We start from the raw sequence: 17,905 nt of genomic DNA, 5'->3' as shown, positions 1-17,905 counted from the left end.
CAGAATTTTTCCATGCTCTTTCAGGATTTTTTTCTATAGGACGTATTCAGAGTTTCTGGACTTTATGGATGTAATGCTAACCATTCAGAAAGTGCTGAATTTGCCATTGGATGGGCACTCCCTTTACTTGATTACCTTGCGACAGAGGCATGTTAAGGAGTCCTGCTCGATTGTCCTCATTTTTTTAAAAAATTTTTTACAAAACAAGTCTGACTTTTTAGAGCAAATGAGGCTGATTCCATAGGACTTGTGTGCCTAAGGTTTCACTGCTGAGCAAAATCGTGGCTTGGCTGAGCTCCACACAAACAGAGAAATTGACACTGGCAAATTGCAGTGAATGTAGTACAGTCACATTGATTGCTTTTCTGTCCCTGGTACATCACGAAGTACCAAGCTTTGGATTTAAGCACAATTACATGTGTATAATTGCTCATGTCTGAAGATCAGAAGAAACAGAAGGACAATCCATACTCTCCCAAAATGCACTATCTTTGGATGTTAGTGACTATGTTTTGAGATTTTTGTTGATATCTGATTCTCTCCATTGTCCTTATCAAGTGCAGAGATAGGCAATCAGACTCCTTTTTCATGTCCAGAAAATACTCATAGTTACACAGAACAAATAAGAGAATGGCCCACTCCCTTGGGTTTGATGTTATACAGCCTGATCCACCTGACTTAGAGTAGATGCATGGCAGTAGAGCAGCAAAGCCATGCTTCCTACTGTACTAAAAATAGTGAATGTGAATAAAACTGTCCTTCATGCCTTCTAACTACATTATAAAATTCTGAAGGTAGAAGAAAGGACTACTCATTAGTCTTTTAGCACCATCTTTCAAATTCCATTTGAAAGACCTTTATACTGAAGGTTTTTCAGTCATGGCCACAGCCATGATATTACTCTTGTGGATAACAAAGGCTGTGGGTTGTAAAAGTTCTGCTCCTTCTTTATCATGGGGCTCAGGGTTGCCAAGTATTTCTTGCCAAATATTTATGTTTCCTATGGGAAAAAGCAACCAGATTCTTTCCACATTTGTCTGATGCTATGGAAATCTTTCAAGATGAAGCCACAAGGTTTCAACAAATAAACACTGCCAGGCATGTTGGTGAGTGCAACAAGAACAATGGCTGGGTTGTTGCTTTCCATCATACATGGTTTTTGGTCAGGATGCTTGAGCCCATTGTGTAAGTACACTCTTTGATAGCAAATATCTCTTTAGTTCTTACACGGACTATACATTCAAAAACTACTCTTCACTGTAAAATCAGGTCGATTGTATCATCTCAACCCTTCATTTTCAAGTATGGACATAGGTCTTCCATCTGAATCTTCAACAGAGAGATAAGTCTTCTAGCAGTGGACTTCACAAAGAAGCCCTACCATTGCCAGATCGGATGTCTGGTAATACAGAAGTTCTAAATAAGCACCATCTAATATCTATCATCTGCAGCTTCTCCACATGAGGATTTTATTCCATTTTTTTCCAGTTGGCAATTGATTATCACATATATCAGGTTATTTCCATTACAGCTTACTGTTACTGGGTACAGTTTGTCACCTTCCCACCAGCAAGCTTTCTCCAGCCAGCCACTCTCATTCTGAAAGAATATGCACAAATTTCAGAGAGGAGATGAAGAAGAGAGCAGATAAAGATGACCTATTTGCTTAATTGTTACTGTGGCACTTTAAATAATGATCTGTTAATTCACCCATCTCACCCATCCACTCTGACCATGGCAGCTCAGTAGTACTGGTGACACAGACCAGAGAAGTGGTGGTAGTTTTTTTCATTTAAGCATATTGTCAGTAGTCCAGCATTCTCACCAATAAGCTTAGCTGGAATATACCCAGCAATTTACTCTGTAGGCACAAAACCAAAATATGAATTCACACATGACCACTAGAAAAATTATAAGCAAGTCACCAGTTTCTCCTACTGTATGGCTGGAATATGATAGCCCTCATATTTTTGAAAGTTAGAGACCAATGCCAGCCTTTTGTTGCCATGGCCATTACTTTATTCACATACTCCCTCCCCCCATAGATATGCTGATCCCCATCATTTTTTCTGGGTGAGCTGAAATTTGTGAAAGGGCCTCAGAACCTCAATGCCAACCAGGAATTAAAGCTGGGAAATAGAGAGTTTTAACTGATGCTTGTCTTCTGTTCTTTGAATTCAAATGCTGAGCAGCAGCTAAGAACTTTCCCCTTGCTACCAGTCTCTGCTGTGGGAAAGAGACACAGCCTTGATGCTTAGTGGAAGTGGTCAAAAACAAATGTTTTGTTTATGTTTGGTTCTGTTTTGTTTTTTGTTTTGTTTTGTTTTGTTCTGTTTTTTGTTTAGGTTAGGTTAGGTTAGGAACTTCTACAAAAGCTAAGAGGTGTCCAGTATCATCAGAGATACAACAGGGCTCAGATTCATTCATGTGATAGTTACAAGAGCTCTAAGTGCAACTAGAACTGGGAGTGAAGAAAGTCTGTTTGTGTTTTGTTCAAAGAAGTTGCACACTCTGATTGAACTTCTTTGTTTCTTTTAGTCCATTAGTACGGAATGAGTAAAAGGCCCACGTTTGCCACTTATGGCTTCAGTGCTGGAATCCAGGAATGTTAATGTTATTTTAAGATGCAGGGTTGCTTGCATAGGTAGAATCAACCAACGTTTGATTCTAACTTCTCTTGACCAGGGAAGTTATTTATATTGAAACTCTTCCCCTCAGGGCTCTGAGTCATGACACCTCTCTACTTTAGAACTGGAAAGGTGGCATGGCCACTCCACCCACTCCTACTGCTTCAAAGGTGGGAGTTTTTTATGTTCGCTAGACCAGGGGCCCCCAACCCCTGGGCCGTGGACCGGTACCGGTCCGTGGCCTGTCAGAAACCAGGCCACACAGCAGGAGGTGAGCAGTGGGCAAGCGAGCAAATTTACAGCCTGAGTATTTACAGCCGCTCCCCATTGCTCACATTACTGCCTGAGCTCCACCTCCTGTCAGAGAAAGCAAGCCCATTGGCTGCTATCTCCAAACGGCATGAAGAAAAAAGAATAAAAAGTTGGGAAAAAGAGGAAGTGCTTGAATCATCCCGAAACCATCGCGCACCCCCCCCCTGTCCGTGGAAAAATGGTCTTCCATGAAACTGGTCCCTGGTGCCAAAAAGGTTGGGAACTGCTGCGCCTAGACAACAAGTTGGAGAAACCTGAGTAATCCTATTATGTTGCAAACATTGGGAGATAGATGGGTTTCTGAGCTAATAAAAGAGGATTTCAGAGCAGACAAAAAAGATTTAAATCCATCTGACAAGATTATGCTACAACAAATATCAGAAAAGGAGGTGTCATTTGCAACATCATAGCAGTACCCTAAAGTTATGAAGGAATTCCTTCATTTCTGACATCTCACTTAAAATTTACTTCGTTTAGACACAAATCTTGTGTTTCATATTCTCTTTTCCATTCTGAAATGGCAGTGAAAGGTTTTAAACTCTTTGCAGTTTTCAGACTCTATATAGTATTTTTTTTAAATAACCAGGGATCTATTTTACTACTGAGTTATTATTTATTACTACTTCCCTCTTTTTGCTTCCTTCATGTTTCAAAACACTTAAAGTAGGAATAAATTCAAGAAAAAAGCTTTGTGATTTTTCTTCAGGCAAGAAAATACAAGTTCAAATCTAGTTATTCTTCACCTAATATGAACTTGAATGTGCTGCAAGCAGATAACAAAAGTGAATCTGGTATAGACATAATTCACCTTTCCTGTACTTACGATTGCTTCTCTCTGAGTAGGTGTTGCTCTCCTTGCGTATCTTGCTCATGATGAAACCCAGCATGTTAAACAGGGCAAGTCATCAGATTGCATATGGCCTTCATGAGCTTCTCAAGACTAATGCTGCCAATATTCACTCTGGAGAAGACTGGTACACACTCTTTACTCTCTTGGAATGCATTGGTTCTGGGGTGAAACCACCCCCAGCGCTGCAGGCTACACCAAGAACAGAGAATGACACAGGTAAGATTGGTCAGTGGCAATGAGTTCTGTTGTTGAGAAGCATGATGCCTATCTGTTAGGTTAGCAGTTGTTGCTCCAGACTTTTGTTTAGTAAAGGAGATTACAGAAAACCCGGTCTGATTTCAGCTACCATCTCTCTTCAACTTAGGTTGAAGACGAGCAGTTTTCTCCTTTTCATTTTTTGCCAGTCATATTTCTAGTCATTAGGATTAAATATAAATATAGCAGCAGATTAAAAGCTATGTTTTTACTAGGAGTGGTGGAAATAAGATTTATAGGTAGGGTTCACCTACCTTGCTGTCAATATGCAGCTTCCAAGAAGTTACTGCTTCAAGGTACCCCAGAAATAGTGGGGAGATGGCTTACTGAAAGCCCCGCTAGTTAGACCAGACCAGGAAATCATATAAAATCATATATGATAAACCATATAAAAACTAAAACTATTTTATTAAGATTGGCTATAATAACAGAATCCTGCAAGTCTGTTTGTGCTGTATCTCCTCTTCCTCCTTATACTTCAGTGAATAGAGAGGCATCTACCTGAGCTGCTTCTGAATGCTATCACATTGTTCTAGCCTTAAAAAATGTTTCATCCCCTTTTGCCTAGGTAACATTTCCTGCATATTTCAGTCAAGGTCATCTTCCTGTTTCTCTACAATTACTTGCCTCTCAGTTTCCCCCCCCCCAAAAAAAAATGATGAGGAGAAGGCAGTGTACTGGGGAGAGGTTGTATAAGATGCTCCCAATGGTTTGAATCACTAGATTCTTGGGGCAAAGAAAATATGCAAGATGCTAGCTTTTTCTGTTAGGGAATCAAAGGATGACAGTGACATAGGTGTTCGCTTAAGACCAGAGTTCGGAGGAGATGGGTGGTGACAAATTTGATGAATGAATGAATGAATGAATGAATGACACCAAAAATGTATTGAAATGATGGATTCTCAGCTTTGCTCCCCCTTTCTTTTACCAGAAAGGAAAGGAACAGAGAAACACTGCTTCCTGGCAGTTCTGAAGGTTTGAAACAGCTGCATCCTGCTGAGAGGAGCCAGATGGGAAGCTTGTTAGGCTCAATTCTGCCTGCACTTTCACACACCCACACACACACACAGAGTGGCTGGATAGTGTAGTGGTTAGAATGCTGCTGTCAGCCCTGGTTCATTCAAGCATTCACACAGTGACAGTCAGGAGACCTGGGTCCTTTAACTGTTTTACTGAAGCAAACTGTTCAGGACAAGAGTAAAGCTGCGAATGGAGAATTCCCACTAAAACATACATTTAAAACTACATTTCCTTAATTGCTTTCTTTTCCTTCTTCCCACGGCAGTATGTCACCCCCCTTCCCACCCAGGTGGTGTTGCTTGTGTATCTCTACTGATTGGCCTTGATGTGTACCACCATAAATCTCTAGCCATAATAATGCAATTCACACTCCATCCCAACACCCCCTCTCATCTGGCAACAGAGAGTCTGACCCAGTGATAAGGAAGCAATGGAAGATGCTCCGATAAGGGGTTCTATGAACCTTTTGGTCGGAGGAATCTAACAGCTGCCCTTTGACATGGGAGACTGGGGTTTGAATCCTGGCTGGTAGGTACCTTACCAGTAGGGGCCTGTGGGGAAAGACTTCCTAACACTTCACCTGCCTACCTCGGTTGTAAGAGTGACCCGAACTAGGAGAGTCATGCTGGCTCAGACATCGCCTGGATTAACAAGGTCTGTGCCAGATGTTGGGGAACCAGAAAATCTAACAATAAGCAGGCTACTGGAACAAACCATACACCATACAAGACAAGAGAACCTGGAATTGATGGAATGCTACGAGGTAGACTAATGAATGCTATGTAGTAGACCTAATGAGGGGGGGTATATGAAATGTATGAGGGAACTATGGATGGACAGAAGACCTACATCCACACTAACTGAGAAACAGCTAGTTCACTGCTTCAACACAGTGAAGAGGAAGCTGCTCTCACAACTTGAGATTAACTACACATTACATCCCAGACTCAAAAAGACCTGGAAGAAGAATTGGATGTGCAGCCAAAACCTGAAATTTGAACGTCACTGCCACCCACTCCATTACGGAGCACAGAGCTGATATGAGGTATAGGATCACAGATAAACTAGCTACAGTCAACTCTTGAGACTGATTACCAAGGCTCTGGAGAAGTACCATCAGATAGTATGCTAGAAGATGCCAACAGAGCCCTCATGTCATGAGTGCCGTTGAGCTGAAGTCATCAGCGCAGTGGCACACATGACAATAGCAAGGAAATAGGTGAAGGGGCTCAAGATAAGTAGCCATCAACCCACAACGACTAACGGCCAACAAACAATAACTAAACGGATCACGGAGCACACCCAAGCCATCAGCGCCAATACATCGGAGATCGCCCAGCTGACAGCAATCACCAGAGGAATAGAAAACCTGATGATGGGCGATCCCGGAACGCCAGCGGGGCCTCACAACCCCTCACCCACCGGCAGGGCAACGTATTGGACAAAGGGGGGTGACGTGACCGCGAGTGAGGGGGCGCTGACCGGCGCGGGGTATTTAAACCCCGCACCGGCGCGCTCCTGTCACTCTCAGCTTTTTTCTTCCGACGCTGTAACTGCGCTGTGAATAAATCAGAGCCTGATCCACGAACCAGTGTCTGAGTATTATTCAGAGGCAGGCAGCGCATGACATAAAGCTGAGAGTCATAAACTCAGCCTCGCCGAGCCCCACCGGACGACAACGAGCCGCGGGAGGAGTAGACGGCGAGAAGACCAGCAAGATGAGGCCGGAGCGGCGCGGGCAAGGAGGGCGAGCCTCGCGGCAAGAGACAGAGGAGGACCGACCAAGGCCAGAGGCACCGCGGACTCCCGGAGCCATGGACGCCCACCCCACCCGACCCGAGCCTCAGCTCCAACCCCAAGGGGAGATGGCGACGGAGGCAACCCGACCGCGGGAGGGAGCAGCACGACTTCCGAAACCAGCGGAGGACCCCGCGCCCCACATCGCACCCCAGCAATGGGCGTGGAGCGACAGCCCAACGGCGGTCAACACGGAGGAGGACGATGGAGACACCCAGCAGACGGCGGAGGAAGCGGACCCGCGGCAGAGGGAGGAGGAACCCCGCTGGCAACCCACCCCCGAGGACGCGCCAGCGGAACCGGCCCCAGCGGCGGCGCGGGCTGTGGACGAGGAGGCACGAGCTGAACTCGCGGCCATGCGGGCTCAACTGACGGAACTCCAGACCATGCTCCAGTCGCTTATGGCCCCCGCGCCACCCAACGACGTCCCCGCACAGGCCCACACCCCGAGCGAAGCACCGAACCCCCACGGGCCAGCGGAGGGTCAGCAGACGGCACAGGCGGACGACACCACAGACCGGGAAGCGAGAGGCAGGGCCGCGCAAAACGCCCGGGCCCCAAAGGACTTCCCCATCTTCTTCGATGGGACCCCCACGAAACTCTCGTTCTTTGTCACGAACGCTAGGGAGTTCATGGGGAGGCACGGACACTCCTACGACTCCGAGGCCGACAAGATCGCCGCCGTGGCGATCAAACTCCAAGACAGGGCGGCGGACTGGTACGTCCAACTGTACGAGTCCAGCTCCCCCGCCCTCGCCACCTTCCCTGCTTTCATCAATGAGATGAAAAACTACTTCGAAGACCCCCTAGCCAAAGTAAGGGCGAAAAACGCACTCCAAAGACTTAAACAGGGCACACGCACGGTCCCTGACTACGCCCTGGAGTTCAAAGCCCTCGCGGGGAAGGTCAGTGACTGGTCCGAGACCACCCTGCTGGAAATGTTCAAAAGGGGACTCAATTGCGACGTTCTCCAATGGGCCCTCTACCGCGACGACCCAGAAACGCTACACGGGTGGATCCACCTCGCGGGGAAAGCCGAACACGCGCACCGCACCTTCCTCATGACAACCACGGAAGACACAAACTATGCCGGAAAAAAGGTACCCGCACCACACGTGGGGATGGCCGGCCCCATATACCCAAAAAAGAAATTCACCCGGGAGCCCTGCGGGAGGTGTGGCAAATTAGGGCACAAGACGGTGGATTGCTTCGCCAACCGACCGCCGACCAGCGCGCCCAAACCCACCCCGAAAATTAGCCCCAAACCACTCAACCTGGGGCCGCCCCCTCACCGCCGAATGACCGTGGCCACAGCGACACCAGAGGAAGGCTGGGACGCTTACTGGGGGGAAGAGGATAACGCAGACCCCGAACAGCCGGCGGGAAAAGCTCCCCGCCTGCCCTGAAACGCGTGGCGAGGCAGGCGGTGGGACAGCAGCGCGGACCACCTCGACGGAACGACGAAAGCCCCGTAATAATGGCAGCAATCAAACTCTCTGCCGGCAACGGAGCTACCACGGCCGCGGCACTAGTGGACTCGGGGTGCTCAAAAAACCTCATCCACCCCGACCTAGTCGCCAAACTCGACCTCCGCTGCTTCCCCCTCCCCACGCCGCTGGCATTCCACCAGCTGGACGGCTCCACAGCGGGAGGGAAACCAGCCACGCTACAAACCGAGCCGGTCACCCTGCAAATGGGCACTCACACCGAGCGCACATCGTTCGTCGTCACGCACATCGGACGGCCCATTGCAGTCCTGGGGATGCCATGGCTCGCGACAAACAACCCGCGGATCAACTGGGAGACCCGCACCTTCACATTCGGCGACGGCGAGTATCGAGCACCAGTTCCAGCGGGCAGAACCAACCCCACTGTAGGACGAGCGGAGGCGACCACACAAGACAACGCCGCTACCACAGCAGACCTACCGGAACAATACGCCGACTTCTCCGAGGTCTTCGGAGAGGCAGAAGCTGACCAACTACCCCCCCACCGCAAGACGGATTGCCGGATCGACCTACTGCCCGACGTCCCCTTACCTAGACCAAAGATCTACTCGATGACCCCGAAGGAGATGGCAACCCTCCGGGAGTTCATCGATAAAAACCTTGACAGGGGATTCATAGAGCCAGCATGCTCACCGGTCGGAGCCCCCGTCTTATTCCGGGAGAAGAAAGACGGCACCCTACGGCTCTGCACCGACTACCGGGGCCTAAACGCGGCTTCCCTGTCCAACAAATACCCCTTACCCCTGGTGAAGGACATGCTCGCCCACCTGTCCACGGGCAAAGTCTTTTCCAAACTGGACCTTCGCGAGGCGTACTATCGCATCCGAATCAGGGAGGGGGACGAATGGAAGATGGCGTTCAACTGCCCCCTAGGCGCCTTCCAGTACAAAGTACTGCCCTTCGGACTCGCGGGGGCCCCTGGGGTGTTCATGCAGCTCATCAATGAGGTACTGCATGAACATCTGTTCAAAGGGGTCCTGGTCTACATCGACGACGTCCTTATTTACACAAAAACGCACGAGGAACATGTGACCCTAGTCAGGCAAGTCCTCGACAAGCTCAGAAGGGCGCAGCTCTATGCCAAGCCTACAAAGTGCGAGTTTCACAAAGAGCGCCTAGACTACCTGGGGTACCGAATCTCCGGGGACGGCATCGAAATGGACCCCGCAAAAGTCGAAGCGGTGCTAAACTGGGAGCGCCCCCGCAACAGACGCCAACTACAGAGCTTCCTCGGATTCGCGAATTTTTACAGGTCATTCGCCCGGGGGTTCGCAGAGATAGCCCTCCCCCTAACGGACCTCCTCAAAACCAAAGGGGTGGGGGACACCCGACGCGCCAAGAACCCAGGCACAGTGCTGAATTGGACTCCCGCGTGCCAGACCGCATTCAACAAGCTGAAAGCGCTGTTCACTACGGAGCCAATCCTCGCGCACCCGGACCCAGAACGGCCGTTCGTGGTCCAAGCCGACGCCTCAGACTTCTCCCTGGGAGCCATCCTGCTACAGAAAGACCCCACGGGACTCCTGAAACCATGCGCCTACCTGTCAAGGAAGTTCTCCGAGACAGAAAGGCGATGGCACGTCTGGGAGAAAGAAGCCTTCGCGGTGAAATCAGCGCTAGAGACATGGCGACACCTACTCGAGGGAGCCACCCAGCCATTCGAGGTCTGGACTGACCACCGGAACCTCGAGGCCCTACGAACGCCTAGACGCCTTAGCCCAAAACAGGTCCGATGGGCCCAATTCTTCAGCCGCTTTAATTTCCAGCTGAAGTTCATGCCGGGCAAAAAGAACTTCCTGGCCGACGCCCTCTCCCGACTGCCCCAAGACGAAGAGCCCGCCCCAGACACCATTGGGACGGTCCTATCCGCCTCGCAACTGGGGATGGCCGTGACCACCCGAAGCGGCGCGCGGAGGCAGCTCGACTCTACGGCGCAGCCGACGGCGGGACAACCGGCGACCGGAAGAAGCCAACCGCAACTACCAGGGGGAATGCGCACGGACCTCGCCGCCGCCCTCAAAACCGACCCCTGGTTCCTGGCAAACCCCGACAAGGTAACGATGGCACAGGACCTGGCATGGGGGGAAGGCAGAATCTACGTCCCGGACTCGCAACGCCAGGCGATCTTGCATAGGTCACACGACGCCAAACAAGCAGGACACTTTGGGTTCCTCAAGACCCTACACCTAACACGGCGTCAATTCTGGTGGCCCGCGCTCAGGCGAGACGTAAAAGCCTACGTAGCGTCCTGCCCAACGTGCGCTAGGGCCAAACGGGCACCAGGCAAGCCCGCGGGGCTATTACAACGGGTGGCAGAACCCTCCCGCCCATGGGAGGAAATCTCTATGGATTTTATAGTGGACCTCCCACCCAGCCAGAAGAAAACGGCCATTTGGGTGGTGAAGGACTACTTCTCAAAGCAGGCCCACTTCATCCCCTGCACGTCGGTCCCATCCTCACAACAGCTAGCCAAACTCTTCCTCATCCACGTGTACAGGCTACACGGATGTCCCGCACGTGTGGTGACCGACAGGGGCACACAGTTCACCTCCAAATTCTGGCGGGCCTTCCTAAAGCTGACGGGGACCCAACAGGCCCTATCTACGGCTTGGCACCCCCAGACGGACGGAGCCACAGAGGTTCTTAATGCCACCTTAGAGCAATTCATACGATCATATACTAACTACCACCAAGACGACTGGGCTGAACTGCTCCCGTTCGCCGAAGTCGCATACAACAACGCCGTCCACACGAGCACTGGGAAAACTCCGTTTGAAGTAGTCTCGGGGCGCGACTTCGTCCCCATACCGGAGCTACCTCAACCCCCGGAACCCCAGGTGGACGCTAGCGACTGGGGACGGAAGATCGCGGAAGCATGGCCAGTAATCACGGCGGCGCTGAAGGATGCACAGGCAGCCTACAAAGAGCAGGCCGACAAGCACCGGTGCCAACAACCGACGTTCCAAGCAGGGGATATGGCCTACCTATCCACCAAGTTCCTAAAGTCAACCCAACCCTCGAAAAAACTGGGGCCTAAGTACATCGGGCCGTTCCGAGTCACGCAAATAGTGAACCCGGTAGCAATATGCTTGGACCTGCCACACAACCTACGGAGACTCCACCCGGTGTTCCACACCAGCCTCCTGAAACCGGCAACCACCTCCCGATGGCACCCAAGCACGCCACAGCCCGCACCGGTGATGATCGACGGGCAGCACCACTTCGAGATAAGGGACATTCTCGACTCCCGCAAGCAACGAGGAACTCTACACTATCTGGTCAGGTGGAAACACTTCCCCCACCCGGAATGGGTGGCGGCGCACAACGTTAACGCGCCTGACCTAACCAGAGCATTTCACCGGGCATACCCCGACAAGCCACAACCAAGGTCAGCAAGCCAACCCCCCCCCCCCGCAGGCCCCCCGCCTCCCGTGCCCCAAGGGAAAGGGCCCCCCCAAGCCCGCGACTTGGGTGGACCTCCCCCCCCCGGGACTCACTCCCCCCGCCCCGGGCCCACGAGGTGATGACAAGCGTTCGCCAGCACCCTCCCCCCGCCCCCCCGGCCGCGGGGGAGTGGCAAGCAAGTCAACAGGGCAACCTGGGGGCGACGCCCAGGAGATACAACAAAGGCGACGCACTTTAAATTGGAAAAAAAGAAGGGCCCTACCTGGAGCTGATAAGCACCCGACCAGCCACGCCTCTCTCCTCGCCGAACTGAGCCAAACAAACAGGGTGTGGCTGGAGCATGCGCACGCCAGGACGGGACCCGGGCATGCGCACCATGGACACACCCTGGGAAGGCACGTGGTAGAGGGAGGAGCAAAGGGAGGGGCGACAACTACTCCGGCGGGAATTTCAAAAAAAACAAAAAACAAAAGTGCCGTTTGACAGCTCCACCGAGAAAAAAAAAAAACAAAAAACCAGAAAACCGGGGGGGAGCACTATTCGGAAAGGGGGCAGTATGTCATGAGTGCCGTTGAGCTGAAGTCATCAGCGCAATGGCACACATGACAATAGCAAGGAAATAGGTGAAGGGGCTCAAGATAAGTAGCCATCAACCCACAACGACTAACGGCCAACAAACAATAACTAAACGGATCACGGAGCACACCCAAGCCATCAGCGCCAATACATCGGAGATCGCCCAGCTGACAGCAATCACCAGAGGAATAGAAAACCTGATGATGGGCGATCCCGGAACGCCAGCGGGGCCTCACAACCCCTCACCCACCGGCAGGGCAACGTATTGGACAAAGGGGGGTGATGTGACTGCGAGTGAGGGGGCGCTGACCGGCGCGGGGTATTTAAACCCCGCACCGGCGCGCTCCTGTCACTCTCAGCTTTTTTCTTCCGACGCTGTAACTGCGCTGTGAATAAATCAGAGCCTGATCCACGAACCAGTGTCTGAGTATTATTCAGAGGCAGGCAGCGCATGACACCTCACAACAATCCCTACTACCACCATAACTCAAACCAATGAACTGGTACACTACAGCTGCTGTAATCCTGTAGATGCTTGGCTACACAATCAAATAGAACAGCAGTACGTACCCCACCCCCCAGGAAAATTACCTTGGAGGCTAAAATCAAGGCAATGCAGAGAGAAGTTAGTCAGTGGTGGAACTACAGAAGGGTGTGGAGATTAAGGATAAGACTTGGCTACTGAAGAAATACAAGGGCCTGACTCCATCTGAAGATGCTAGAGACTGCTAAACAAAGGCTCACAGCACTGGCTACCAGGCCAAAAAGAGAAGCAGAGCAAAAAGATAAATGCCCTGTTCTCCAAAGAACCTTCCAAGGTGTACTCCCAACTGCAGTACAACAACACAGAAACAGCAGAGCCACCACCAGCAGAAACTGAACAGTACTTGAAGAACGTATGTGAGAAAGGGAAGACATATAACACCAGTGCAGAGTGGCTGCAGGACCTGAGAGCAGACTACAGCTATCTCCCAGAACAGGAACCAGTCACCATCATAGTAGCAGACATCCAACAGTGGGTCAAGAACATGAAGAGCTGGGCAGCACCTGGCCCAGACATGATGCACACCTACTAGCTAAAGAAACTAACAGCAGTACATGAACGCCTAGCAGCACAGATGAACCAGCCGCTAGCAGCAGGGTCCCACCCAGATTGGCTAACACAAGGAAGGGCAGTGCTGATCATGAAAGGCCCCCACAAGGGAAAAGCACCATCCAACTACCGGCCAATAACCTGCCTCCCCACAACATGGAAAGTCCTATCAGGCATCATAGCCATCAAGCTGCAGGACCATATGGGCCAGTACATGAGCACAGCTCAGAAGGGCATTGGGAACAACACCAGAGGCTCAAAACACCAGATGCTCATAGATAGAGCAGTTGCCTGAGACTCAAGGTCTAGACAGACCAATCTGAGCACAGCCTGGATTGACTACAGGAAAGCCTATGACTCAATGCCACACACATGGATCTGTGAATGCCTGGCACTAGACATAGTCAACAGGACACTCAGGACCTACCTCAAGAACTCAGTGGGACTGTGGAAGACAACACTAGAAGTCAACTCAAGGCAGCTTGCACAAGTGGCCATCAAGTGCGGCATATACCAAGGTGATGCACTGTCCCCACTGCTGTTCTGCCTAGGCTTGAACCCCTCAGCCAGATAATCACAAGAACTGGATATGGATACAAGTTCAAGAGTGGAACTACCACCTCCTCTACATGGATGACATCAAGCTGTATGCTAAGAGTGAATGAGACATTGACTCACTGATCCACCTGACACTGATCTACAGTGAGGACATTGGGATGTCATTCGGACTGGAGAAGTGTGGCCAGATGGTAGTAAAGAGAGGGAAGGTAGTTAAGACCAATGGGGTGGAACTACCAGCAAGCCACATAGCAGACATACAGACCAGCTACAAGTACCTTGGTATCCCACAGACACATGGGAATCACGATGAGGAGACAAGGAAGACAGCAACATCCAAGTTCCATCAAAGGATAAAACAGGTCCTGAAGAGTCAGCTCCATGGGAAGAACAAGATCCATGCCATCAACACGTACACCCTGCCAAGTCATCAGATACTGTGCCGGCGTAGTGAGCTGGCGAAAGGTGGAAATGGAGGCTGCTGATGTGAAGACCTGGAAGCTCCTCACAATGTATGGAGGTTTCTGCCTCAAGTCCAATACCCAGAGACTGTACACCAGCTGGAGAGAGGGTGGGCAGGATTTGGTGAGTGTCAAAGCCCCTGTCCTGATGGAATCCAGAGCATCCAGGAATACTTCAGTAAGATGGCACCCAAAAATATGCTGCTGAAAGAATGCCTGAGGCAGCAGCAGACATGGAAGAAGATCAAGCAGAGGAAGTGCCATGGCAAGACAAGACCCTGCATGGGATGTACTATCGACAGATAGCTGAGGTGGTTGACACTGGGAAATCCTAGTGGCTGGAAAGAGCTGGACTAAAAGACAGCACTGAGGTACTGATCATAGCAAGCACTAAGCACCAGATCCATAGAAGCAGGGGTCTACCACACTAGACAGGACCCAAGGTGCAGACTGTGCAGAGAGGCCTCAGGGACAGTCCAACACATTAGTGACAGGGTGTAAGATGCAGGCAGGAACAGCATACACTGAACAGTACAACCACAGAAGATCATGGAGAATAACAGGGCTAAGATCCTGTGGGACTTCCAGATCCAGACAGACGGGCAGGTACTGGCCAGTCAACCAGACATTGTAGTAGTAGACAAGGACCAGAAGACAGCAGTAGTGATAGATGTAGCCAAGTGACAACAACATCAGGAAAAAGGAGTATGAGAAGCTAGAGAAGCACCAGGGCCTGAAAGAGGAACTATAGAGGATGTAGAAAGTGAAAGCCAAAATGGTCCCAGTGGTGGTAGGAGCACTCAGGGCTGTGACTCCTAAGCTGGAACAGTAGCTCCAGCAGGTCCCAGGAACAACATCAGAACTCTCTGTCCAGAAGACTGCAGTGCTAGGAACAGCTAAGATACTACACAGAACCCTCAAACTCCCAGGCCTCTGGTAGAGGACCCCAGGTTGAGGAAGACACATACCACCCATAGGGGTGAGAAGGGAATTTTTTTATGCATAGATACATATATGCAGCGCTTACATCACAGCTGTTATTTCAGATTGCCTAGTGTTTGTTTGTTTATTTGATTTATGCCCTACCTTTCATTTAAGAATTCAAAGGGGAATTCAAAATAGAGCACTATTCCTCCCATTTTTCTCCACAATAACAATAATTCAATGTAGATTGGACTGAGAGAGAGAGATTGTCCCAGAGTCACCTAGTGAGGTTCCATTGCTAAGTATGGATTTGAACCTGGGTCTCCCCAGTTAGGCCAACACCACACTTGGTTCTCATGGGCAGGTTATCATAGATATTTCAGTGGTTGAATAAGCCCAGGCCAAGGCGTTTATTCTGAAATTGCTGGTCTTCACTCAAGCAGAAGTGATGTTCTTTGATCTCTGGCACTCAGTTTGATGACTTTGCCACTCTGTGGTCTTAGCAGCTACATTATAGGTTTTGTGTCCAGCATTGCAGGATTCAACTACCACTTCTTTCTTGAAAGAGTACCCACCTCTTATGCACAGAGATGGAAAGATTTGACACTACCCACTATGGAGGAATGGTTGGTGAAATTGACAGATGTTGCTGAGATGGATAAACTAACTTCTTTGATTAGAGAAAAGACACTATCTACATTTATTGGGGACTGGAAACCTCTTATGGACTTTTTGTGTAAAAATGAAAAAAAATGACGTGATTTATGGTTTTGATGATTAGACAGGAAAAAAGTATTATGTTGTAACTTTAAAGAGAGATAATTGTACTTATAACTGCTGTGAATAATATCAGAAGCCACTGTTTTGTATCTTTTTTCTTTTTTTCTTTTTCTTTAACTTTTTTTCTTTTCTTGCACTTTTTGCTTTCTCTGACTTCTTTCTTTTTCTCTTTTCTTCTTTACTTTATATTAGTTTGTATTAGTTTTTATCTTCTTTTTTAAAAAGATTGAATAAAAATTATATTAAAAAAAGAGTAACCGCCTCTTCCTTCTCTTTGAAAGGGAGCTTGACATAGCTCCAATCAAAGGGAGAAAATCAGAATCCTTAAGGTTTTTCTAGGGGTGTCAAGTATCTACTTAATATTGAAATAGAGAGATAAGGAGAACCAATCTGAAACTTTCTTTGAAGGTAGGACATGTCCCAAGATAAAGCAGGCACTGGCTAATTTAACTATACTGACTAGGTTGGCTCAGGACTTGGGAGAAGGGCAGTTCCCCTAGTTGTCCCAACTTAACCCCTCAAGGAAGATCAGTTTTCATCCCCTACCCACCCTTAGGCAAAGCAGCATGGAATTGAATGGAATTGTTCTCATTCATTTATGGATTAGTCCAAAGCAAATCATGGTTTCCTCAGACCTTGCTCTCACTCCACATCAGAGCACTCAGGTGCCTTGTCATGTTCATGCAGAAAATGCGTAGCAGGAGAACAAATGCTAGATGAGAAGAAATGCAAAGAGAGAGAATTCCAGCCTTGGAGCCACAGAAAAAGAAAACAGAGTCATATATCATGCTCACCTCATCATCATCATCATCACGAAATATCTTAAATGGGGAGGAAGATCCCCAGGGCATAGGCAGACAGACAAAGAAACAAACAAAAGGGTGGAGGGATTATCCTCAAGAGGCTCAGATGGACAACTGCCTGATAAGGATAACAAGGGTCTTACACAGGCATAGTGGTTCAGTATGGATCTACTACTAGCAACTCTAAAGTAACACAAGGGATGTCAGCACCCTTTCTTGCCACATAGAGGCTGAAAACGACTGGACAGAACTGACCAATAACAGAACTATCCTCATATATCTTCTTTCTCAGGAAAACATGAAGTAGATAGCATGACAAGTCAGTAACAGCCCTGATCTTCAAATCCTTTGATCCAATAGAGGGAAGAAATATTCTCATAGACCCAAGAGAATGTAGTACAGGCAACTTTCTAAAACAAGTTCACAAGGCAGTGTCATTGGCCATCAGGGTAGATGTAACCTCCATAGCCACTATAAGGAATATTATTTGGGTTGGGATCCATTCCAAGAAGTCCCAGTAGAATCAAAATATTTAAGAGTGCATTGTCAAGATCTTCAGAACAGCAGAATTGATATTGGACAGCCTATAGGACACAGCCAAAACAGCACAATGGTGGGAGATAGACCACTAATTAAGAGCCAACTTCATGGCAAAACTCTATGGTCCAGAAAACTATTTGGGGATGTCGTTGATTCTGTGTTTCTGGAGAACAAGGATAAAAAGTCCCCTCAATCCCAAAGAAAGAAAACAACAGTTCAAAGTATTCCAAGGGGGAAAAATGTCCATCTTCCATCTCCAAGTGCAAGGAGAAACAGCAAAGACAGGGCTGCAACTGGGGGGGGCGCAAGTGGGGCATGTGCCCTGGGCACTGCACTGGGGGGGGGGTGCCAAAATGGGTGTGGAATCCATGTTTGTCCCAGGTGACACAGACTCTA

At 49.3% G+C, this 17,905-nt stretch overlaps 1 protein-coding gene across 8 annotated transcripts in view; it reads left to right on the top strand.

Moving 5' to 3' along the window:
- Positions 1 to 17,905, top strand: part of GBF1 (golgi brefeldin A resistant guanine nucleotide exchange factor 1) — a 210,712-nt gene that overhangs the window by 155,502 nt on the left and 37,305 nt on the right. For all 8 annotated transcript variants that reach the window (XM_063307612.1, XM_063307608.1, XM_063307610.1 and 5 more), the window contains one exon: positions 3,783 to 4,005. In XM_063307612.1, the coding sequence (XP_063163682.1) occupies positions 3,783 to 4,005 (223 nt within the window). The remainder of the gene's footprint in view (positions 1 to 3,782; positions 4,006 to 17,905) is intronic.

Source organism: Candoia aspera, chromosome 6, assembly GCF_035149785.1.
Source record: "Candoia aspera isolate rCanAsp1 chromosome 6, rCanAsp1.hap2, whole genome shotgun sequence".
In the NCBI taxonomy this organism is placed as follows: domain Eukaryota; kingdom Metazoa; phylum Chordata; class Lepidosauria; order Squamata; family Boidae; genus Candoia; species Candoia aspera.
This window is presented reverse-complemented; position numbering and strand designations above follow the sequence as displayed.